The 26468-nt window shown below is 37.7% G+C and overlaps 1 protein-coding gene across 1 annotated transcript in view; it reads right to left on the bottom strand.

Moving 5' to 3' along the window:
- The window catches only part of Arhgef26 (Rho guanine nucleotide exchange factor 26), a 123315-nt gene that overhangs the window by 28484 nt on the left and 68363 nt on the right, over positions 1-26468 (bottom strand). The window contains exons 7-10 of the mRNA XM_013159884.3: positions 25102-25231; positions 22054-22128; positions 14659-14748; positions 10040-10194 (exon numbers count right to left, since the gene is read on the bottom strand). Of these exons, the coding sequence (XP_013015338.2) occupies positions 10040-10194; positions 14659-14748; positions 22054-22128; positions 25102-25231 (450 nt within the window). The remainder of the gene's footprint in view (positions 1-10039; positions 10195-14658; positions 14749-22053; positions 22129-25101; positions 25232-26468) is intronic.

Genomic DNA, 26468 nt, shown 5'->3' with positions numbered 1-26468 from the left:
TCAGGATCCCTCACAGACATCAAAATGCATGAACGTTCACATCCCTTGTTCCTTATATAAAGTGACATATTTGCATATAACTTCTCACAGTCTTCTGTGTACTTTTAAATCATGGATAGCTTACTTTTCATATCTAATTCAAAGTAAGGTTGTAAAAAGAGGTGTAGCTGTTATACAGTATCATTTAAGGAATAATGACAGGGAAAAAAAGATTACTCATGTTCTAAACAGACCTAAATTTTTCTGAGTATTTTTCACACACACACACACACACACACACACACACACACACACACACACACACAACGGTTGAATTCACTGCTATGTAGAGCTACCCACACTGCTACACTGTCTGTCAATCAGCCCTAGGGATACTGCAAGAAAATCATTACTATAAAATGTGCACATGATTCAATCCATTTCAAGAAGAACAACAGTAGAATAACAAGTATCCCTTTCTCCCTTGCTGTCTGTAGAGGTTGATGGAGAAGGAAAGGCCTGGATTTATCAGCATTTATTCCTAAATGGCTGGCATTTCACAGGCCACTTATGTCTGATCCTAGAGCATGCCACACCCTGCAGCTATGTGGCAATGGCATAAAAATTTTAAAATATTTTTTAAACACTAAAATACACTAGAAGGGCTATAATTTGATTTGTGACAGACATTTAAAACAAAGAAATCCAACAAAGAAAATAATATTGATACTCTGATCCATTACTCAGCTTTATATGTTCCACAGTATTTAATTCTCACAGACTCCATGACAAAGATGATGCTCTCATTCCCGTTTTATAGATGAGAACACCAAGACACTGAGAGATTAAAACCCACACATCAAGATTTGAGCCCAGTTTTGTCTGACTCCAGACCCTGACAGTGTGTTTGTCTGAACAGCAGTTTCCTCTCCTTGCAGACATGGAAGAACTATATACTTCAGCATGTCAGAGAAAAGAAGAGCGTGTGAGAAAATGAGTTAAAAAAAAAGAAGAGTAAAGTGAAAATCTCATTTTCATTTCTCTCCCACGCCATCTCACTGTTTTGAAGTCAGAACAAAATCACAGTGGTCACAAGCAACCAGGTTTAATGTTGTTCCAGGAATAAAAGGGCTGTGAATTGGGGTTTTATTGCTTTTCCTTTATGCAAGATACTTTTATGTTACTTGCCGAGGAAACGATTTATTCTGCAAAGTATGACAAATAAGTGATTTCAGTTTCCTATAATGAGAAAAAGTTCACGTAAAAACTCAAAATGTGACCTAATGGGGCCGTGGCCCTTCTGGGAGTCTGCACCACTTTCAGACTGGGTATTCAAAATGCTTAGGAAAACAGTTGCTAATGTCAGCCCCCGATGACAATTTCATAGTATGCTACTGCAGGAAACTATAAAGCCTGAGGACTTACAATGTGCCACAAAGCTCACATTATGTCAATATACACTATGTTTATGGAATGTATTTATTTATACACTATATTTATTTCTACTTCTATCAGGAAATGGAAATCTATCCTAAATGGTTGCAGGAAGGGAATGTTATGAAAGGAAAACTTGTTCCCAGATTCTGATACTACATTAACTAAAAGTAAAGAAAAACTAGCATATATAACTTAGTACTGGTTCTAGTTCTCTCCTGCATCTAGCAGAACTACACAGTCATCAGTAAAAACCTGCTTACAAGGTGTTTCTTAAAAATTAAAAAAGTAAGTTTTAGGCTATTTTTTAAATTAAAAATGTAGAATATAAATACATATTTAAGAAAAATGAAATTAAAAATAATAAGCCCAACCCAGGAATGATGGAACATTCCTATAATCTTAGTACTCTGAATCTATCATAAGCAATTTATTATAAATAAATAAACAAACAAACAAACAAATAAATATTGAAAAGACTAGAAATGTAGCTCAGTTCAATCCCCAATACCACAAAATAAAAGTAACAAACTCAAAGAAACTGAACTTTCAAATCAAACAGATAAGAATCATGTCTCTATTGAAAGACCTTGAAAAACATACAGGCTGGGTATCTTTATTCAAAATGCTTGGATTTTTCCACATTTTGGATTATTTATATATACAGAATGAAATATCTGGGGGATGGGCCCCAAGTTTAAACATGAAATTGATTTATACCTCATACACACAGGCTGAAGGCAATTTCACACAATATTTCAAATAATTTTATACATGAAATAAAGTTTCTTGACACAAAATTCTCCACTTGCTGGTGTTCAAAAATTTTGGACCTTAAAGCATTTTATATTTTTAGATTAGAAATACTAAATCTGCATTATATCTATCTTTTCCTCAGTGTCGTCACCTGTAACACAGTAATAATATGAAGTTATTGTGATAATTCAATCATAGGTTGCATATATACCCGAAACACAGAGAAAAGCATACTGATGTTCAATAATGTGGGCTGCTAACGTCATTTTTAAGATTACTGGGGTTGGGCTGGGGGTTTAGCTCAGCGGCATAAGCACCTGCCTTGCAAGCAGGCGGTCGTGAGTTCGATCCCCGGTACCGATAAAAATGAAAAAGACAAAAAAAAAAAAAAAAAAAAAAAAAAAAGATTACTGGGGTTGGGGATTTAGCTCAGCGGTATAAGCGCCTGCTTTGCAAGTACCCGGTCATGAGTTTGATCCCCGGTACAAAAAAAAAAAAGATTATTACTGATCTTGGAAATAATGGAAAACATTGCACATAGATCATCTGAGGGGAGATCTTAAAAGTTTATAACTAGATGCCCCTCCAAAACCTCATGCCATTATAGGTAGGGCTTTTCAGAAGTGACAGGATCATAAGACATACTTGTTATGGTCATTGTGTCAACCTGAGAAGTTTAACTAAGAGACTCAGCAGGGTGCCAGGGTCCTTATGTTGTAAGCATCCTCATTCTGTGCAAGAGGAGGACACAGAGATTTCGTGAGTGCTACACCAGCCCTGGAGCGGAGTGGGCTGCGTACAAAATATAGGAGAAGAGAGGCTTGCTCTTCCTTCTTTTGTGGCTCTTGTTGCTTTGCTATCTCCTGCTGCCTTGAAGTGTTGCCCATGTGCCATGTCACCCTGTTTTGGAGCCAGCTGATTATGGACTGAAACCTCCGCAGGCTGTGAGCTAAATAAATATTTCCTTCCTTAATTTTGGATGTTGTGTTTTTGTCTCAGCAATGAGAGAAAAGGAATCAAGACAATAATCATCAGCGGATTAATCCAGAGTTTACAGCTGAATATAATGTTGGGGGGCAATGACTGGTCAGAGGATGATGGTCACTGAACATGTGGCCTGGAAGAGTCTATCTCCCTTTCTTTTTTGATCTCTCTCTGCTTCCCACTGCCATGCTATGAGCTGTTTCTCCTCTGCTATGTCCCTCGGGCACGCTGCTCTGCGTTGGCACCAGCTAACTACGGACTGAAACTTCTATAAATTGTGAGCCAAAATAAACCTCTTCTCTTTTAAATTGTGGGTGTCAGGTATTGTGTCCTAGCAATGAGGAAGTAACTAAGACAGTAGAGGATTAAGAAAATGAATGGAAAAAAAATCAGGTGATTCCATTCATTGTTAAAGATAAGACCAAGGCTAGATTTTAGTGTTTTTTTGGTATTGTGCCTAATGCCCAGACCATGGCCATCTATCTGCCTGCTTTGAGCACATGTAAACTTCTGGGGCCAGAGGCACTGCCAGTGAGATATTAAATGAACCACAGCTGGATAACTAAACCGAAAAAAGAAAGTAATCTATAAATTTCCAGACACTGCTGTTTTCTTTGAAACTAATGCCTTTATCCATCTATTTACTTTAAAAACATTTAAAGACAGAGAAGAGGACTACTATGATCCCATTCAAAGTGTTACTACTTTCAAAGAACTGTTTCTATTCCCCAAACTACTCATGTGTATTAACAGGTGTGCCACTGAAAAAGGAGTTTCACAGTTGTTGGCTGGAACTATCCATAATCAATTATCATTGTTCTCCCTCCCGATGGCTCTGGTCCATCGAGCCCCCAACTGCCCAGCCCAGGGATCTCACAACAAACCAAACCAAGTACCGCTCTTCTATTCTTCTTTGTCAATATGGTTGCTTTTTTGGCCTCCATTATGATAAAAGTCTTGTGACCCACAAATGAACGATGAGACACAAGAAGTCTTCTGGGGATTGTCTGGGAAAACTTTTCCTCTGCTGATAACAAAGAAAAGCCACTGTGGAAAGCTCTCAAGGGCAACCTCTGTTCTTCTCTCTCACCTTCCAGTTTTTCAAAGGGCTCATGCTGCTTCCACCGTCTGTTACTGAATACAGTCAGGAGCCACCTGCAATCATGAAGCTTTATGCATGTGGGCAAAAGAAACCGAGGCACAGTGCTGCTGCAAACTAGAACAGGGCTTGGCTCTGTGTGGCGCTTGACTGTTGACTACTTCTTTCTTTTTCTTTTTATTTATTTATTAAGAAAAATAAATGTCTTCCTCGCTTGAGCCTCTGTTATTTGAAAATTTTACCAACAGGCTATTTAGTGATCTAATAATAATTGTCCCAGAGGAAAAAAGAATGTATGTATCATTTCCCAAACTCACTTGAATGTCTTGGATTTTGGTTATGCGAGAGAAAGAGATAATTAAACATTTTTATTGCTTAAACTTTTTTGTAAGAGAACATTTATTTGCAGCCTAAAACATGTAGTAACAGAAAACAAAAGCAAGAAAAAAATTCTCTCTGGAAAGCAGCTTAGTAAAACAATCTAAAATACTTTTTATTGAGTTTATGTGGCACTTATAAATAAATGTATGGGGTCAAAAGTCAGAGGATGTGAGCCACCATAATTAACAAAGCCCTAGAGTTATTCTTGCCAAAATTAAGTCATCAAAAATATTTATTTACCATTTATGAAGATGGGTCTGAAAGTAAAGAAGCCACTATATGCCTTTCCAAAGCCTAAGGCACAGTAAAGGCACAGAATGACAACATGTGATGAAAGATGAACACAGACACAATGAAAAGAAGATATACCCATTACCTGCCCTCTGATCTCGAAGGCACCCCAGTTATTCTTGGACAGTGTGTGTCCACTACACCATCAGCAGGTTCACCCTGACCACCAAGTCTGCCACGAATTAAACAGGTGGTAGCACACTGAGCTCGCTATGGATGTCAAGGCTAACAGGCACCAAAGTAAGCAGGCTGTGAAGAAGCTCTACGATACTGACATGGCCAAGGTAAACATCTCAGCCAGTTCTAACAGACAGAAGAAGATACACATTCACGTGGCTCCTAACTATGGTGCTTTCAGTATCGTCGGCAAACTGCAATTATCTAAACTGAGAAGAGCTGACTAAAGCTAAATATATCTTTCAGCATAAAGAGTATACTTAGAAATGAATACATAATGAGAGTAGAAAATAAAAATCATGTATCTATTAAAATTAAAAGAGAATTCAAGGAAACTGTAGCACAGAACTAGAATGGGGGAAGGAGTCTGCCCACTGAATCATACATTCAATCAAAGGGCTTATATTTAGATGGCTACATGATTGGTTCCCTTGCAAGAAATATTTGTTAAATGATTATTATAAGCTGAGCTTTTGAGGATTCAAGGGTCAACAAAACAGACATGGACACATAGTTAACATCAAGTATTGTGGCAAAGAATTTATGAGTTTTTATAGGACTAGAGGGCACAAAAATAAACCCATTCCAGAGAGCTGGATTAAAAATTTCCACCAAAATAGTAGTTAATCTAAAACCTAAAGGATGAAAAGGACTTTTCCTGGAAAAGGTTTGAGGTAGGGTGAGGTTAGGAGAGAGCAACAGCATTTCCTGATGTAGTAAGGAATCACAAAAAGGGGGTGTGTGATGTTTAATGAAGTATTATGTATGAAGTGCAAAAAGTTAAGACCACGGGTAAGTTTGGCAAGACACATCCTAGGTAAATGTGTCTTTTAGAAAGCATTCTTTGGTTGTGGAATAGGAAAATGAATCGAGAGGTGTTAGCATGAATCCACTTCGGTGTATCTTACAGAAGGCTTCAGAAGGCCTGGTGGCAACATGAGAGAGAAAAGCGATTTTGTGAGCTGCTTAGAAGGCTGGTGACTGACAGCATGGACACGGACAGCACAGTGGGGAAGAGGAAGAGTCAAGGTGACCGGTCAGGCTTACTACTTTGGAGCACCTGGTCAGACGCAGGTGCTTTTCACTAAGGTGAGAATAAACCCTGGATCCCGGAGAAGGAACTGATTTGATGGAGAAGATACTACTGGACAGTGATCTGAGACTCTCAAATAGACATGTTCAAATCAAGACACATGTCATTTAGAAATCGAATAAAAATGCCATGAGTTAATGTTTCAAAATGTGCACTTCTGAACTAGATTCACATTTCTTACTTATGTCTTTAACCGAGGTAATAATGATGGGCTGGGGAGTACAGTGGGGGTGAACTGTGTCTTTCACAAAAGTAGGAAGTCCTAATCCTCCAGTACCTAGAAGTTATTTGGACATGAGATTGTTGCAGATGTAATCGAGTTAGGGTCACAGAGGAATTAAAAGTTAAGCCTACAGTTAAGAGCTCATGCCTTCAGAGGGGGCCGGAGATTTGGAGACGTGGGAGAGAAGGTCATATGGAGATACAGGCAGGGACTGGAGTGTTACTGCTCCATAAGCACCAGGGCCAGGGGCCACCAGGACCTGGAAGTGGCAGTGACAGATCCTTTCTGAGAGCCTTCTGAAGCAGGGTGGTCCTGTGAACAGTAGGACTTCTGACCTCATGAACTGGGAGAAAAAAAAATTTCTTTTTATTTAAATTTCTTAAGTCATTCACTTAAGTCATTCATGATGTTTTGATACAGTGGCTGTAAGAAACCAAAAGAGGAGCAAAAAGTTTGCTCTCAGCTTCAGGCGAAATTAGGGGGGAGATTATGAGGCATCCAATGAGAATAATAATAAGACAGTTAAGTGCCTTAACACAAGTTTGAACATAATCAGGTCTTAGATTCTGTTGTCACATTTCCAAACTAGGGACAACAGTACTTAACCCATAATGTTGTATATGTGAGTGCAGTCAGCAATTAAATCACTATAATAAGTTAGTTGTGGGCACAGAGTGGATATTCCAAGTTAGTGTTTATTCATCCATAAGTACAACTTATTAGTGTATTGTTTTCATAATATCTTATTGCTATGGTGATTGTGTTAAGTCTGACAGTCACCCACACCTGTACCTCCCAAGGTAAATCTAGTTTATAGTCTGTTCTTATTCTAAATGTGGTTCTCAACCAAGAGCAATTTTGCCCCACAGGGACATTCAGCAATGTCTGGAGACAATTTTGGTTGTTACAACTAGGGAAAAGTCTTACTAGCAAACAATGACCAAAGACCAGGGATGCCAGTGAAACCCTCATAGGGTGAGGACAGCCACCATAGTAAAACACCACCAGATCCAATGCCAGTGTGCTAAAGGTGAGAACACTACTCTGGTAGACCCCAAGGAGCTCCTAGTCACAGCTCCAGACACCAAAAATTCACTTTCTCATTGAAAGTACGTGAACCAAACGTGCATTCTTTTAAAATCTGGTAGGATCAGAGTGACCGAAAAGCAGTCTGAAGCTGGTGAAAACTTTAAACTTTCTTCTAATATTCCAAGAGAAGCAAAAATTTCTGTTCTTGAAGCTGCTAACCACGCCCACCTCTGCACACACTAGCAATCGCACATGTTCTGCAGAGCTGTGATGACATTCACGCAGCAATTTATGAAGTGTACTTAGTTTTAAAAATCACCTGGAAATCTGAACTGGAGGTGGGACAGCAAACTGACCTCTTGAGATACTCCAGGTAGTGAAAAAGCCTCCCTGAAGATCTGTGGAATTACCATCAGGCAGTGGGTGGGTGTAGGGTTCTAAAGTGCTGGAACAGGTAAGGATCCCTTATCTGCATCTTGTACCCAAATCTAAGTTACTGCTTCTCTCAAAGCTTCTGTATCTGTTCTGCTGCAGCCTCTGGCATGCTAAGCATCTGCAGTCGCCTCCTTGAAGCTATAATGTAAGTACGCTGTGCATACTGTACATTTTTAACCTGCCTTGCTCACCAAGCTTCTGTGGTCTACTTGTCACTTTTACCACACATTCAGATCATAAACAAGTAAAGCGTCCAATGCTGTTTTCTTCATTAAAAACCCCCTGAAGTATGATGAACTAACTGATAAGACAAGAACATCTCAGCTGTGACAAAAGTACAGTTAGGTCCTCGGGCTACCCTCTCCACTGCAGCTGTATTGTCTTGCTTTTTCTGTTAACATGAACATAAGTTAAAATATACCTGAGCAATGAATGTGGGATACGTAGGAGAAAAATATTAAACAGAGTGGCAAGACCACCTGTGGAGGGTACAATAAGCTGCTAGGCTGGACGGCAAATACCTTAGTTTTAACTTTCAAAAATCTTTTTCTGTGCAAGCACAGGAATAAAAGTTGCACATTTTTAATGCTTTCATCAAGCTGCCAAAGTCATCATAATCAAAACTACATTAATATTTAACTAGTTTGGTATTGTCAGTATGTATTTTATTATTTAAGTCAAGAGGACAGTTAAAGTTTTGGTTCATTTAGGTAAAACAAATATTTCAACAGCTGGAAGATGTTAAAAGTTAGGAGTCCCAGCATTTGAGGAGACCACATTATCACTCTTCCCTAAAAACAAAACACCTTAAAGAAAGCCAAGAGAAATCGACAATATAAGAATAAAAAATTATAATGTCTGTTCAATTTCTACTTATAAAACTACCTATTAAAATTATTTAGGGTATCTCGGATAAAAGAAATAATTTCTCCTTAGAGATATAACATTATTTTTCTAAGTATGAAAACTGGCATCTTTATGTATTTTTCACAGCCATAATATGGCTTTTCAGAGACAACCGCACAAAGTTTTCATTTTACCTAGACAGCTAAGTGGCTGAACATCTTATCATATGGTTTGATTACAGAGAAATGCTCAACCTGATTCAATTTAATTTGAATTCTCAGGCTCCACAGTCATTAATTCAGAAGCAGCATTGACAGTAATATTTCATGATAAATTTGGACATTTACTTTACATTTTGGTAGGGGTCTGTTTCTGTGATTCTCTCCACGTGGCCTAAATTTTATCCTGTGAATTAGCCTTACCCTATCATATGCTATCAAGTCAGCCCATCATTTTTCCTTTATTTGAGAAAAAAATACCACAGATTTACGTTTTTATTTTAAGTCCATATTCTAGATAAGATGACATCCTCAGGCATGATCATCAGGAAAATATTTTCCCCACTGTGTATGTGTTGGCTGCATTTAATATAAAATGTTCCCTAGAGAAAGAGCTGAGGAGGGGTGTGTGCGTGTTTGTGTGTAGCTGCATGGATGTGTGTGCATGTGTGTGTTTGTTTAAGAGCAGAAACAGTTTGAGAGCACACATACTGTAAAGTACAGACTTCTGTGATATTCCTCCTAGATACTTCCCGGAACTGGACCTGACAACACACGCAGAAGAGGCTCAAACACTGTCAACAGAGGTACTTTTTTCCTTTCAGATGACAGGATGGTTAACACCTTCCCAGGCCTTGATGAATTTTGTAGATTAACAATCCTTAGGAACTGTGGATTTTAAATTAAATCACAAAGAACAAGCAGTTACCCCAGCCTCTGTTAATCTGTGTCACAGAACCTGTGTATATAATATAGAGTAAAAAGCAGCAAAGAGAAATTTTGAGAGTGTTGCCTCTCAGAATGCCAAAAGAGCAATGTGACACCTACATGTAAGATACATGGTAGTCACTTACACACAATAAAACTCCATAGAGGTTGGCTAGAGCCATGACCGATAACAATTCCAGTCTTAAATACAGAGGAAAATACAGAGAATGTGAAGCTCAGAGGTGACTGATGCAGTGTATACACAAGATGTGTAGAATGTGGTAAGATGTGTCTGCTATCTCGAGGTTTTAAAGGTGGTCACCCAATGGGCACTGGAATGACAGAACTTTGGGAAGTCCACCCTACACCACTAGATGAAAGCTTACCTCTTCTTCTTGGTGATAATGAGGACATCATTGAAGAGAAAGAAGTAGACTTGCTGTTTGGACGTCCTCTTCGAGAAAAGCACAGTGTCTTCTACATAGGCTGTCAGCTCACCTCTTTTCACTAACCACCGGGAGGAGGAGACTAAAGGAAAAGGCTAAAAAAAAAAGAAAAACTCACTGCCCCAAGCCAAAGTATTTTTACAATTATTAAATGCAAAATACAAGAATTACTTTTAAGCAAATGACATGTACTATGATATACATCATTAGTCTATAGTTGTATAACAGCAAAATGTAATTACAGAAATACAGCACATTCTTCAAGAAAATAAAGGTTAAAAACTTATTTCCAATGTAAGAAAGCATTAACTTACTGATATGAAAACCAAAACTCAATCAGAAAATGTTATTGGGTCATAAAAAGTTATGAACCTTTTATTAACTCTTAAATGAGAAAGAAAATTGAAATTGAGTCATTCAAAACCGAAAAGCTTAGTTATGAACTCTATCAGTGCCAATGGTTGCTATTTAAAATGGCTCAGAACAGAACATAAACATACAGCAATACATAACCACAGTCACCAACAAATAAATGTAAAGGTTTGCATTTACTTAAAGAGCTAAGAAAGGCTTTTTCAAGGGAAGAAAATCCCATAGACTTATATTTTGTCTACTTATTCATATGCTTAGCCATATTTATGAGAACACCTGCTTTGTTTATGGTAATTTTCCTCATCTAAGTTTGTCCTTGAAACCATCATGCCATTTTCTGGCAATGAAACTGAGGGTTTTCTAAAATAAACCATTTTATCTCACAGAAAAAGCTATATCCAAAGAATTACTGCTTTTTTTCTTCATTCAGTTTTGTGTTTTAAGCCAACTAAAAAGCTCTCAAAACCACAGAATAATTCTTACCCTTGAAAGATTTTTTTTTTTTTAGAGGGTGAGGGGCATTACCAGAAATGTGCACTGCCAATAGTCGGATTTAAAACAAACAAAAAAGCTGTATCCATAAACTAAACAAAAGTTTTGGGCACACAAAATATAAATAATGTGCTAGAAACAAATACCACCCTTTTGAGGGAACAATAATTACAAACAGCTAAAGGAAATTGAGGATATTAGGGAAGAAACGAGAATGTGAAGAAAGCATTTCAATTTTTTGAAATTTTCTTTTATAAAAAAGCTGATCATTAGTTACATACTAAATTAAAAAAGAAGGTGAAATTTTATGATTAACCTCAAGCTCTTTAAATTGGCTATCAAGGATGTTCACAGAAAAGCCCCAAACTCCATAAATCAAATAGCCATGAGGAACAGTTGAGATCTTAAAATTCAACAGAGAGAAGGACTGCTCCCCTCCTTCTGGAGGACCCAGAACAAACAGAGGTCACTATAATTGAGACACCCATGTCAGGTGAGGTCCTGCCAAGGACTTACAATGATTGGCAAAAATGAGCTGGCTTGCTGTTGCATGTTAAGGGCTGTGTTATGGTTAAATTCCAGCATGTATGCCAGCCAATGATTGTTCATGGTGTAGAGACTCCTCTTATTCTACTCGGAAAAACTAAATTTCTATTTAAACACTTAAAATTGGCAGTGGCTTTCACTATGCCTATGCCTCTTTTGAGAAAAACTGCTAATATAAATATTAGCTGAGAAGTCTCCTTACCACTCTGTTTCCTATCCACCCACTTCCTGCCCACTGACCTGATCAAGGCCCCATATGTAATGCCTGGCACTTGTTCTTTCTGTACCTTTCCAGAGGTATCTTTGGCAGAGAAAATTTTATATTTAACATCTAAATTTTATTTCTTCACTTAATAATAAATAAGAGAGCTTTCCACCAAACTCACCATCATTTTAAAAAAAAGCTGACACTGAAAAGAATGGTTAGAGCCTATATTGCTTCATCAATTTTTCAGGCCTGATCTTGCAATCTGAGCAACTACTTTGAAGATAACAATATGCAATTTATTAACCAGTGTTAATCTATTACCTTGTTTTGAAGTTCTGTGTCATTGTTTTTATCTCCTTAAAATAAAAAAAAGTTGAGTAGTACTACATTATTGTGGTACTGTATTGAAATTTAATCAACCCTCTTTGATATTTGGATTGTTCCCAGCCTTCTTCTATTAAAAACACTACATGAATAATTGTATGTGCATTATTTTATACATTCATGAGCACAGAATTAGTTCTTAGGAGGAAAGTTGTTGGGTTGTATATAGTACCTTGCATTTTGTAATTTTGATAGCAATTGCCAAATTGCTCACCAGTCAGGTCTTCTCCACAAGCAACATATACAACTGCCTGGTCAGTGTTCTGTAATTTCACCAATAAGTTGTGTTATCATATTTTTGTGTCATTTATAAATCTAAAAAGTGAAACTCATTATTGTAGTTTTAATTAATTTCTCCTGCAGGGAAAAATATCTTTTAAATATTTAATTGTTATTTATATTTCTCTGTTAGTAATTTTAACTTGCAATTTTCTAGTAGATTTTTTCTTATCTTTCTCCTATTCAATTTTATAAAATAGGAATTTTAACTATTTACATGTAAGTTTCAACTATTTCTTTCCAGTTTGCTATTTGTCTTTTTACTTTTCTTATGATCTTCTTCTCTACAGAGAGAAAATTTATAAATGTTTGCATAGATAAAATTCTCCTTTTGATGACTTCTGGATTTCAAAGAAGTTGCAAAAGCCTTTTTCAAGTTGCTAAAGTCATCCTCACTAAAACACCCGATTCTGTCACTTTCCCACTCAGAAGTTTTCAGTGGCTCCCAAATGACCTAATTCAGTCTTCCACTTTGCACGTGGAATATCCACAAGCTTCTGTGTAAGCTCCTTCGGCACCGCAAGTCTATCCACAGCAAATGCTTACAACTGTGGGTCATAGCAATGGAAGGCATACCCGGTAAGTGTGGTCCTGCTCTTTACTCCTGGAAAACCTTTCTAACTCACCTCTGAAGGGTCAGCTCAAACATACCTCTCCTGTGATGCCTGCTTGAGTGCTCCAACTTTGAGAGCTGTCCGCCTCCTCTCCATTTCCAGTGTTCTCCAGGGTCTTCCACCTACTGTAACAGTGGCAGACTTGGCTGCCACCTTTGATTTTCAACACTGATCTACTAGACTGTTACTCCATGAGGACAGGGAATACGTTCTCTTCCCACTGCCTTCCACAAAGAAGAGACTTAGGAAATTTGTTTCAAGAATGCATATGCAAATGTAATCATAATGTATATCTACACTGTACTAATAAACCTCATTAAAAAAGAATGCATATGCCTGGCAAGGCCGTGGTCATGAGTTCGATCCCCAGTACCCGCCCCCCCAAAAAAAGAATGCATATGAAAGGACAAATTACCTAACTTCTATTTTCTTTTTTTTTTTTTTTTTTTTTTTTTTTTGGTCTTTTTCGTTTTTATCGGTACCAGGGATCGAACTCACGACTGCCTGCTTGCAAGGCAGGCACTTATGCCGCTTAGCTAAATCCCCAGCCCCTATTTTCTCATCTTTAAAGTGGATAAAGATGCCTAGTTTTATCTATAGTGTCTTGAGATCCTAAATGTTACAAATATTTCTAATTAGTTCTAATGAGCATTTCACTAAGTAGTGTGAATGAACCCCTCATGTTTTATGAATCATGTTTCTTCTTCTAAATAGTTACAGTCAGGGTGCCACAGCAGAAAGCTTTATACTGTCCTACAAATCAGGATGCCTGGACCCTAGTTTTTACTATACCACTACTAGTCTATTGACTCTGCTAGTAATTATTCTCCGGATTTCAGTTGCTCCATTGATAAAATAAAAGGTTGCAGTCATATAAGATCAACTGTCTTTACATTCTGCTTTCCACACAGAATCCTCACGAAATGCCGCTGGTCACTATAATTATACTGCATAATTTAGGAATACTTTTGCCAAGAAAATATATGATCAATCATTATAATATGCTTAATTAAATTTATGTGCTATAAATTTAATACTTATAGAATTATAATTGTGAGCATTCATATATTCATTAAGAACTCGACTGTGAATCAACACAGAACCGGGGAGAACCAGATTTGCTATTAATTGCCAATATTTTCTTCTTGGTTCATCCTGTCATCTGGGGAGCAGCCAGATTTGCTATTAATTGCCAATATTTTCTTCTTGGTTCATCCTGTCATCTGGGGAGCAGCAAGCACTAACAGGCAGCACATATTGAAAAAAGTTACAGGAAAAAAACAAACAACAAAAGAGTGTCCTTATGAGTCAAGAGAACACTGTGACCCAGCCCGTGGGATTTCACTGTCTTGCAGGATATTTTGATAATCCTCCCTTTTAAATACCAAATTTCTGCTACTGTATTTAAATTATCTGTTTCCCCAAGTTTCCTGTAAAAACATTTACTTCTTAGGTGATACCCGACTTCTTAGCATGGAAAAAGATCACTGTCTGGTAGCAGAATTTACTGAGACATCTGCAACTTCTCTGCTGGATCTCACTTGTCAATGTACGGCTCTTCTTTGGAAAGTATAAACTTCTACTCACTTTGTTGTGTTTGATTGTCTTCCTTCATTCAGATAAGATTTAAGCAAAAGCAGTAATCCATTTAAATACAATGATACCTTAATTTTAAATTCCAGTTGGGAGTTAATTGTGTACATCATCTCGGTCCTTTCCATCTTTCGAGCTCCTTCATTGCACAGCCGAACCAACTGGAAATGGAAAGACAGGGGTAAGAAGTCCAGGACAGAAACTTTCAAATGTGGATCTTTCACAGGAAATAATTAACATTTGGGAAGCCCCAGAGACTTACTCATGATAGTTACAGAACTCAGGTTTTCTATAGTCACACCACACTGTACCCAGGTAGAACTAGTGACCAGGATGTAAAGACAGGAGGAAACATCCCAACTACTTCTGGGAACACACCCTCTTTACACTGCTACCATACTCTGCCCACCTCACACAGGCATTCACCTAGCACTTCTGGTCTCTAACTTTTCTGCTCCTTTTCAGGGCCCCTTCTCCTCCACTTAACAGATGGGAACCCCTTGCAACTCATGGCAAGCTGCATCGTTCTTCCACCTCCAAATCAGAGCAGCGGGAACCAGACCAACAACTTCAAGGCCAAATCCAAGCCCAGTGCTAAATGCAGTTTGCAGCCAAGAAAGGGTTGAGGGAAGCCTTCAGAGAAATGGGATGGTCAATGATTCCTGGAGAATTGCCAGGCTAAGGGAAATTTTGTTGAACTGGACCCACTGAATTCTGAATTATCTCAAAGGAAATACATCTACAGTCCTTTGATGAACACCTAATATCTATTTTGTTTAAAAATCTACAACAACAAAAAAAAACTGTTAGCAGTTTTTATTAATTAAAACATCTGGAAAAAGTCCATATATGATTCACTGGCCATAAGGACAAATACGATTGTTAAAAAATAATGGCTGGAAATTTTACTTTTAATATCCATGCTTTATTAAGTAAATATTACATGCTCCACGTAAAATGTAAGTTAATGATGATAATACAGAACTAGATTAAAAGCCAATAAAAATTCTGACCTATTCCTATTACTTGGCAGTAATGCAAACGAATTGAGTTTTAGACTTTATCTTTTTTCCCTGTGCTTATGTGAATGTACAAACATGTATTTGTAGACATTTTTCTTTTATTTTTGGGTCAGTCTATGCTTGTCTATGACTTTCCTCACCAACAAATGCTATGAACAGAATGTATGTATTCTACAAATTTATATGCAGAAATCCTAAACCTCAGTATACTGGTATTAGGAGGTCAGACCTTCGGGAGTCGAGTAGATAAGGAAAGTTGTTCCCTCATGAATAGCAACAGTAACTTCATGAAAACAGCTGGTTTCTCTCTCTGCTCTTTCTCCACCAGGTGAAGATATGAGAAAGCAGCCATCTGTAGGTCAGGAAAGTGGCTTTCAGCCAACAACCAATCTGCCCATTCCTGGACCTTAGATTTCCAACTTCTAGAAAGGTGAGAAATAAATGTCTGCTTTTTAAACCGCCCAGTCTATGGAATTTTGTAATTGGAGTCAGAACTAATAGGGAAATATTTCCTCTTACATCATTCATTGAAAATAGAATAATTTACTTAGTACCTGCTCTGTTTGAGGCGCTAGAGTTTCAACACGACAAAGAGACACATAATACCTAACATTATGGAGAAACACAAAAATAACCATAGACTGAGATCATAAAAGAAAAAACAAAAAAGTGAGGGAGCCTGAACTGAGGGTCATTTACACTGAAAGCTGAAAGAAAGGAGGGGGTTGGTAGTGAGTATCAAAGCGGTCCAGGAAGAGGGCAAACCATGAGCACAGGAACAGATGGCAAGGTGTGTGTGCTGAGCAAGCGAAAGTAAATCTGGACATAGGAAGATGGCACAGGATAAAGGGGGCACAGGCTCTCAGCAGAGGGGTGAAATGATCCAGTTTACTCGTTTCATTATATAGACTATACGCATATTTATTCAGTTTCCTACTGAAAGACATAACAATTTCAAACTGCTCACTTGACATCTTGATTTAGAGCATTACGCCCATCTTTAGTTACAGTTTATCTTTGGTTTAAAGTGGTCCGAGTTCACTGACACAGGAACCGACTGATGGCTGTATCTAACCAAGGCTAAGAGTTAAAACATGTTGGCTGGGGTCAAAGGCAACCTGAAATTGGAATATCCTGAAAGGAACAGGGCATATCAGGGAGCAATTCAAGCATTGTTTAGGTAGCTGCTGATCAAAACGTATTTTTATGATATCTCTTACTGAATATATTCGGAGTTCACAAATCTGTGTTCCTCGACTTGGTCTGTCTCCTTGGTTCTAGGTCTAACCACCTAGATCATATCTCTTTTTGGATGTTTCACAGACATCTTAAATCCACTATGGACAACTTGAGCATCATCTTTATCACTCTTTCACCTCAGCTGTGTGTTCTTTACCCGGTATCTTCCCTCTCTTCCTCCTCCTCCCCATGCCAAAAGCCTGGTCCTCTTCACTCAACCTCTCCATCTGCTCTGCCTCCCTTATCCAAAAAACCCTGACAGCCCCTCTGTACGCCATCTTGATATCTCTTTTCTGCTCTGCCCTGAACTCCAGTTAGAATGTCTCCTTTGCCAACATTTTGGCCTCTTGATTCACTCCCGTACCTCTGACCTACCCTTATTTATCTACATTCATACCCCCACTTAACTTTCAGGGCTCAACTTGAACCTTAACTATCCAAGAAGACTGGAGGGCAGAGACTGTATAAAATTGCCTATGCACAGCACCTGCCTAAAACACAACTTGGACATTCACAAATGTTTCTGCACAAATAAAGGCAGTGTGCAAGTTGCTCATAAAAATAAGGAACATTTCTTTTAAAGTTATTCGTTTGGGGCTGGGGATTTAGCTCAGCGGCATAAGCGCCTGCCTTGCAAGCAGACAGTCGTGATTTCAATCCCTGGTACCGATAAAAAAGAAAAAGACAAAAAAAAAAAAAGTTATTCGTTTTTAAGAATAAAGATAAAAATGAAATTATTGTGGTTGGTTTATTGTCTTATTCCTTAAACTTTCAAATCCTAAATCATCGACAAAAGATGGAGGCAAATTATCACTGGGCATATTCTGAAGAAATTGAAGGTGTCTTAGAAGACATGTTACAAACACCAAAATCCCCCAAATATCTTAGGCAATGACACCATCAGTGGCATCAGATGAAGTGCCTATTTTGAAGGAACAAGCACTATTTTGGGAAAGTGGGCCCTACTGTTTTATTTATCTGTCTCATATACTAAAGTCAAGTTTCTTTAGATCTGCCAAAGCTTTTTACACTTATTTCATTCAATTTTTTTTTTTTTTTTTACTTTAGGCCTAATATACATAAAAAAGCTTAGTGCCACTAGGGAATATGAATTAAAACAAAGAACTAATCAATCAATCAAATTCATGAAACTATTTGGTGTGCAGTATAGCAGACACATTCATATACTTATGGTCATAGGCAAGGAGCAACCTTTGCAAGAGGGTACTTTAGCACCTGAGACAGGGGATTTTAAAACATTCTTATATTTTTCTTCCCATAAGCCCAATTCTAGAAATTTATCTTTAGAAATAATGATACATAAGTACAATCATACATAAGGCAATATTCGGTACAGCTCTACTTAGAATTGCAAATGCGCTGTGTAGCACTTAAATACATTCACAGGTGTATGTTTATTCTTGTCTGCTAATGTAGGAATACAAACTCAACATTAGATCCACATTAGAATGCCAACTAATCGTATCTGAGTGATATAATCAACTACTGATACATTTTATTTTCTGCTTCTTGTATCTTCTGTAATACACATTTATTACTTTATTTACTTTCAAAATAATCTGTATAAACACAAAATAACATTTACAGGGCAGTATTTGAGCATGAAAAATCAAAAAGTTTTATTACTTCCTATTACCACACTTCTCTTGCTTCATCACCCCTAGCTGTGGTTGAAAGACTGATTGTATAATTACTAGGATTATTCTTTATATTAATAACACAGGTTAAATAATTAATTTTATTAGTTATCAAATGTCATTACACTACAGATATTTAAATTAGCTTTCTCATTGCTGAGACACAATACACAAAACCTACAATTTAAAGCAGGACAGATTTATTTATTTTGGCTCACAGTTTTCAGAGGATTCAGTCCATGGCTAGCTGGATTCAAGAGAGAAGTAGCATGGCAGAATGGCACAGTAGAAGATAGATACTTGCTTCACAGCAGCCAGGAAGCAGAGAAGGCAGGAGCCAGGGGTCAGATCGATCCTTCCAGGTCATGCCCCTAGTGACTCATTTCCAATGAGATCCCATCTCCTAACAGCACATTCAGTCATGAATGCCTCAATGGATTAATCCGCTAAAGGGCACAGCATCCTCGAGATTCAATCACCCACCAATGGCCCCACTTCTGAACACAAGATTTCCAGAGGACATTCTACATCTAAACCATCACCATATTGTTCTGCATCCTCATTTTATTCACTGAACAATACAGCTCAGACATCTGCGTGTTGTTGGTAGAGAAGATTAAAGATATTCTGCCTAGATAGTTTGTCTCTTGGATAAAAGCTTGTAAGATTATTCCATTGCTAAGTAGAATTTTGATAGTGTGAGCCTTAAAGCAGATACTCTTTTTCCATGAGATAGTAAACAAGAGAAAGATATAATTTAGAATAAAAAACCATGTCATGATCACCACCTCTTGCACAGCAAACCATTCTGATAAGAACTATTAGATTCCCTTAGAAATTCCTCCACACACCCACTATATTGGTGGAAGACCAGAGATTAATGACATTTTTCGTTTAACAAAATGTCTTTCTGCTGTTTGAGTTGTTTGATTATACCAATAACTTTTCCCAGGGCCCTAAATTCAGTAAACTGTCAAAATCAGACTAAGCAACATGCATGAGCAATTACATGGAAGTGTTATTCATACCAAGGAAGTGCTGGAAATTGTATTAGCATTTTAATTACCAAAAAGGTGTCACTTATATTTTTCATCAAGAATGAATAATTACCTATAGAGACTTACCTAAGAGGTTTAGGTAGACTCTGGTTCTAAAACCGTGGGTCTCAATATCTCAAATTTAATTTGCTACAATATAAACTGAAAATTCTTTGATTTCAGGTAAGGCAAACAAATAAAATTCTACATTTTAATTGTGAACTACAGATGCCTATATACATATTCTTCTTGTTGAAAATGCTGACACTGTTTATTCAGAATCTTATGAACCTCATTAGTAACCTTCAAAAATAAAAAAAAATTAATTTCTGAGTTGGCTATATTGATTTCAGTTCCCTTATAATAATAGGAGACGGTAAGAGTAATTCTGATGTTCATGACTCATGTTCAAGAGAGAGGAAGGAATGTTACCCTTCACATAAAGCTAATCACTGGGACTCAGTAACTACCATGCAAAATGTGTCATAATTTTTGTGATGTCTGAGACCAGAATTTCTCTATAGCTTCTCCTAAAAACCCTCTGGGTACTCTCCTTTTCTAGGGACACAGCAAGGATCTGGGGTCCTGAAGGAGAAATCCACTAACAGTAGGTAATCTCACATTTGTCAGGCTAAATTTTTTTCCCTTGTGTTCGTTCCTCAAATGGGTATGTAGACCACAGATGAAACAGAAGATTAATTTAAGTGGCCTACAGACATAATTATTTTTAATATAAAATGTATACAAGAAGAATAAACAACTAGCTCGAAATAGTCATGATTTTCTCATCATTATTGGCAAGGGTAAGTAAAACAATGACTCCACTTAAAGCTCACTAAAAGAAACTCACAGTAAAATGGCTCAAATGTACCCCATTCATATACAGAAATGCTTAGGGAACTTCTGGCTGTAGCTTTGCTTCTACGTGTGGAGCTCATACAGTACTCTCAGCACCTTTTATTGTTTCTTCTCAGTGACATACTCCCAAAAGTAGCTAAACACAGGTGCAAGTTTAGCTTACAAGTTCATTAAACAAGTAAATAAAGACCTTCTTCACTTCCTTTCTGGCTACAGCTTTTTCTCTGCACTCCCAGACTGATTCCTGCAACAGCCAGCACCCTTGCGGGCAGGCAGCATACTCATTCACACCACCCACTCATTCCTCACCACACTCCACGCAGCTTCTGCCCCCACTCAGAGACACAACCTATCAGGTGATAAACCCAGTGAACTTTTCAATCCTGACTTCATTTCATTTTTCAGGGTTATCTGAATGACAGTAATAATCATCAAACTGTCTGCTTTTGCCAGGCCGTGCTGGCTTTCTTCCTTTTTCTCTGGCATGCTTTTTGTTTTGCTTTGCTTTTGTTTTGAAGTGTTTTCTGCTGGCTCCTTATGCCCAAACAAGATTATGAGTACTGATGTTCCCCAAATTCTACTTCACATTCACTCTTCTTCTTATCCTACACCCTCTCTTTAGGTAATCTCAACCACACTCCCAACTTCAATTATTGCCCATATCCCCAAATTCATGATCTCTAATTCAGGTCTCTCCTCTGAGCTCCAGGCTTGTTTATCAAGCCAAATTGCATGTCTTACAGGATCTTAATTACAGCATATCCAAAATGGAACTCATTGTCAACCCTCTGATCCTGCTAGGAATAAGACTACCTACCCAATTGCCCAGCCAGTGACCTTGTTCCTTAACTTCTCTTTCTAAGTGTGCTCACTGAATCAGTCTCCAAGCCCACCTACCTAACATTATAGGTCTATCTCTGTCTCTCAAGGCCCCTCACATCTTGCCTGATCAATTGCAACTGGCTCTGTAATTGCATTCATCGCTGGTCCCACAGTCCCATCTCCACTGTCATCTTAAAATCATGTGAATGAATGGCTTCCATATCATCTTAGGATATGGTCCCTAACTTACTATAATATGTAACGGAGGCTCACAAAACTGGCTCTTCAGTGCTGTCTTTCTTAGATTAGACTCTTCAAATTATCCAACACTTTACTGCCTTTGGGGGTCTATACACTGCTGAGACATTGTTTCCCAATCCTGGCTCACAGCTACTCTTGCTGTGGGTCTCAGATTAAATAGCACTTTGTACTTCCCTGTTGTGTCACACTCCCTGTGCTTTATTACAATTCTGTTTAACGTCTGCCTGCCTCTTTACACTGCACATACCATGAACGCAGTAACCACACCTGTCTGATTCATCACCATATTTTCAGGGCTGACACAGTAGCTGATCCTCAGTAAATATTGGTTGAGAAAAGAATCAACATGCCAAAAGAAAATGAAATATCTATAATCTTCAACACAAAACTGTCTAAAAGAATAAATACACCAAGTACATTTATGCACAAATTGTCCTGCTTTTCAACACCCAAAGAATGCTGTGCATTTAAATGACTGAGAACTTATCATTCATTGGCAAGAAACCGGGACACACTGGTCTCCTGAGTTTCTGCATGGTTTACTTTCTCATGAGATGCTCAACAGTTACCTTGCTTACTTCCTTTAAGGCCCTTTTGCAGACTTCATACTTTGGAGAATCCTTAGGTGTTTTTTGACAGATGGTCTACAATGAAGTAAAAACAAACAAATTCAATCAACTAAAGCAGAATGAAACCAATATTCATCTATTTCCTCTTACTCTCAGAAAACTTAATGCTGAACACAGTATTACAGATGAGGATGAAATAAGGCTTCAGAGTGAAGTACGCCCATATTGAAATCCCAGGTCTGTCTTATACTGGTTATCTAACCTTGGGCAAGGCAATGGGCCCATATAAACCTCAGTATTCTCATCTCTAAAACTGGAATAACATCACTTGTATCAAAACCTTGCTCCAAGGGCTAAATGATAATTCACATAAACGTTTTAAGGAAAGTGCAGAAGAATTTAACTGGTAAAGTCATGTCAGAGAGGATCAATTCAAGATAAACTGAATCATAGGTAAGTATGCCTACTCTGAAACTGAAATCTCAAATGTTTTAAAAATCTTTTTTGAGTATTGTTGTGACACAAGTGAAAAATTGTACTCCATTAAACTTTGTTTCGGTTACAAAATTATTAAAAATACTGCTTAAAATTACCTTCAAGATACAGACATATGAAAAATTATAATATGTGAATATATATGAAAACATAATATATATGAAAAAATATATATGAGGTCTAGACTTGGGTTCTAATTCCATGACGTTTCATTATGCACATGCGCATATTTCACAGTAAAAAATAATGCTAAGCATTTTTGGTTAAGGGCTAGTGACCCTGTAATCCCTTGGAAACCACACATTCAAATGCCACAGATCTACTTTAATGGCTAAAAACGTTTCTCTCAATGAACAAGTTTAACGAAATTTCTAGATTGAGGCAAAATTAAAGAGGCAATATTGTATGTACATTTAGATTTTGCCTAGTGGCTTGATCCTAATATGCGGAAAACAGGCATCACATAAAAGTATGAGGTGGCTGGAAACCAGCAAGCCACTAGGCACGTTATATACGAATGAATACCAGGCCTATAAATCTGAAATTTGGGCACTGGAATTGCTACATGTGAGAAGCATAAAGGGCAACATATGTGGATTTATATCAGTAGTTCTCATAATTTTTTATTAAGAAACATATTTATTGTGCAACCAGTCTTCATGTCCACATAAATTAAATGAGGTTTTTATAAAACAATATTTAACCTCACTATGAGCTACATTCATATCATGGACTTCATGTTCTACTACATTTTATTTTTATAAACTCCGCTCATGATTTGAAAATCAATTTCATGACTCACTAATGGATATAAAGCCAAAATAAAAAATGCTGGATTATGCCAACAACAGGCATAATTAGTTGGAGCCTGTATAGTAAAATTTTATATTACATTTGTACCTACAGGAATTTTCTGCAGGCAAAGGCTACAGGTTCACTTGTAATGTCAAAGGATTCTGTGACTCTAAAAGTTGAGAGGACACTAGGCAATCATGGCATACAACATGTTATGCTAGACTTGGAAGTCTCATTCTAGTCAAATAATTGTTTCAAAATTTGATTTTGATGGACAGCCATAGTTTATTCTCAGACACAATAAATACTGATCTAAAAATATCGATTAAATATTAAAAACTTCAAGTTTATCACTTTAGCCATGTGCTTTACATTGATGTCTGGATCAATAATGGACCACATGTAAGATAGTGGTCTGTATGATCGTATCACTTAGAGATGCTGCTGATGTCTTAGTTGGTATAAAGCCACTTGATGGTGTTTGCACGACAATAAAATTGTCTACCCATGCACTTCTCAGAATGTATCCCCATCATTAAGCACCTCATGATGCTGTTTGTGCAGGAGATAACCTCCAAATGTCACCTGCAGGTGACGGGTGACAAGGAAGGGTGTGGACAAAGTACAGTGAGATGAACTAAGAGAAGAACAAGGAGCTGCGTGTTTTGAAACAACCCACAAAGCCTCCATGAACAGCAGAGTCAACAAAGTGACCATGGTCACATTTGATGCATTTTAAATGTCACTGTTGTTTAGAATGTCTTAGAATTTAAGATGAACATAGAAATGGAATTAATTTCTTCCTGCGTTTTGATTTGCAAAAACTGGTACTATTTCAACATAATCACTCAACTTTAAAACAGATGTGTGACAACCTCTTCTAATCATATCTAAAGACACTACTTGGCCCAGGACCTGAGTGTGACCTACGTTGGTCCCCACTCCTCTTTCACTGGTTTCCACTCCATCAGCCTCTGCAGGTCAGCACAAGCTCTATGCAGACCCTCTCTTACAGCTGCAGTGTATGCCGGGCAGTCTCTGTTCACTTGGCTATTATCCACCCTGCTATTATCCAGTCAAAACTGTTTTCTTCACAAATGTTTCCTAACACAAAAAGAATAATGGGCTTTCCAAATCTCTTCACAACACACAGTAGGAACAAGTTTAATCTTTGTAGTGCTGGGAAGTCTCATTCTCATGTGAAATGGAAGCCCCAGAGCATCTTAAGTAGGCCAGACAGCAAAGATCTTGGTAATCAATCTAAGGAAACTGAGGCCCAAACAAAGTAAATGATCTGCTCAAGATCTATGCTTATTGGGTCAGTCAGAAATGGAATTCAGCCTCTGAACTTTAAGAAGCTGATATTCTAGGGGCTGGGGATTTAGCTCAGTGGCATAAGCGCCTGCCTTGCAAGCAGGCAGGCGTGAGTTCGATCCCCGGTACCGATAAAAAAAGGGAAAAAGACAGAAACAAAACAAAACAAAAAAAAAAAAAAAGAAGCTGATATTCTTCCTATCTCAAAAACTGCTGAGTAAGTGCCTAATGTAATCAAATTTCATTAAAGTGACTGCATGAACTTAAATTCCAGAGATTTCAATCACAGCTAAGATTTTCCAATTAAACAATGTCTTGTTACTGAATTAGTTGATTTTACAGACAGGCTGTGGATCAATCTAAGTGGAATATGATGTATAGCATAATCAGATGTATAGCAGCAGAACTATCTACTGAGGAAAAAGCCATCAGAGCATGTCTTACATCCATCAGCAGGGGAAGCCGGGTCACCCTCTGCATGGGGAGGATGAGAAAAGAGATCATGGGAAGGTTCCTACAGTCTTCGTGGGACTCGATTCGAGACAATACTTCCTTAAAAGAGGGATTGGTGGCTCTAAAGGAAAATAAAAAATACAAGAAACTTCAGGATCTTTCCTCCTCAAGCAAAGCAGCAAGTAGATATATATTACAAATAATAATAATATTAAATACATGTTATGAATCATGTTAAATAAACATAAACATACTATTACATAGACAACAACATATGACAAGGCTAAATATGAGAATGGAGTCACATAACAATATTAACTAGATAAAAATGTCTATGACAGAACTCTGTAGACATGGAATACAGGCAAATGAAAAGGTCCCAGTGGACATGCCAAATATAAATTACTAAGTAGACTAGACCTCCTACCTGATCATCTATAAATACATTCCACCATTTGATAAATACCATGGATTAAGCCACTCCTCTAACCCTAGACAATGAATGAGCTAAGGAAGGCATATTGGTTAAACTGAGCTTATTATTAAGCTTTTGGACTTTTTCAAGTCCTCTGTCTAATAATAGCCATTTGACTACCAACATACTTCTTTCCCTTTCCTCTGATGTAAGGCCAGTGGTAACAATGCCACAACATTTTTACAAAACACATTAAGTAACATATGTTGTCTTGCATGGAAAAGAAAGGCTAGGTGGGGATTCCAGTAAAAGAACGAAACTGAGAAAAGCTTGTAGCTTGCCATACAACACACACTTAGCAGTTGGCAAAGACAGAAGTCAAGTTGAGGCCTTACGTCAAGTTGATGTCTTCTGGCTCTCAACCCAGGGTTCTAACTATCACATCCTCTCTCTCTCTCAGCTCACTCTACCTTGTGAAGGTTCCACTGTGACAGTGCCCACTGTCACCTTTCACGGTGAAGGGGCACGGGATCAGCACTAGACTGTGCACTCCCATGCTCTGGAGAAAAGAACCAGGAAGCAAAATAGTGGCAATGTGATTAAAAATAAAATTGGAAAATTCAGTTATTTAGTTCAAGCCCACTAGAAATAACATGGGGAAACCAGAATATCATGTCCTAAGTCTCCTCCTTTACTCCTAAAGGTTCTGATCAAATAGGCTGAGACAGACTCAGTATTGTTTTCGTGCTGGGCTTCAAGGACTCCCTGGTGTTTCGTGCCTCTAAAGTCTCCGCTTCAACTGCCAATACACACCAACTGCAACAAAGTTTCTGAAAACAGCCCTCCTTTCCATGTGAGCTAGCAAGATGATGTTATTCAAGTAATTTAGATAACATCTTTATTTTTGAGCCACATACTATACAGCAGTATAGAGTATGTAGTA

Source organism: Cavia porcellus, unplaced genomic scaffold (genome assembly GCF_034190915.1).
Source record: "Cavia porcellus strain 051 isolate PalLab524CR breed Dunkin Hartley unplaced genomic scaffold, mCavPor4.1 scaffold_5, whole genome shotgun sequence".
NCBI classification, from domain to species: Eukaryota; Metazoa; Chordata; class Mammalia; order Rodentia; family Caviidae; genus Cavia; species Cavia porcellus.
Note: the sequence above shows the minus strand (reverse complement) of the source record. Positions and strands in the feature narration are given on the sequence as shown.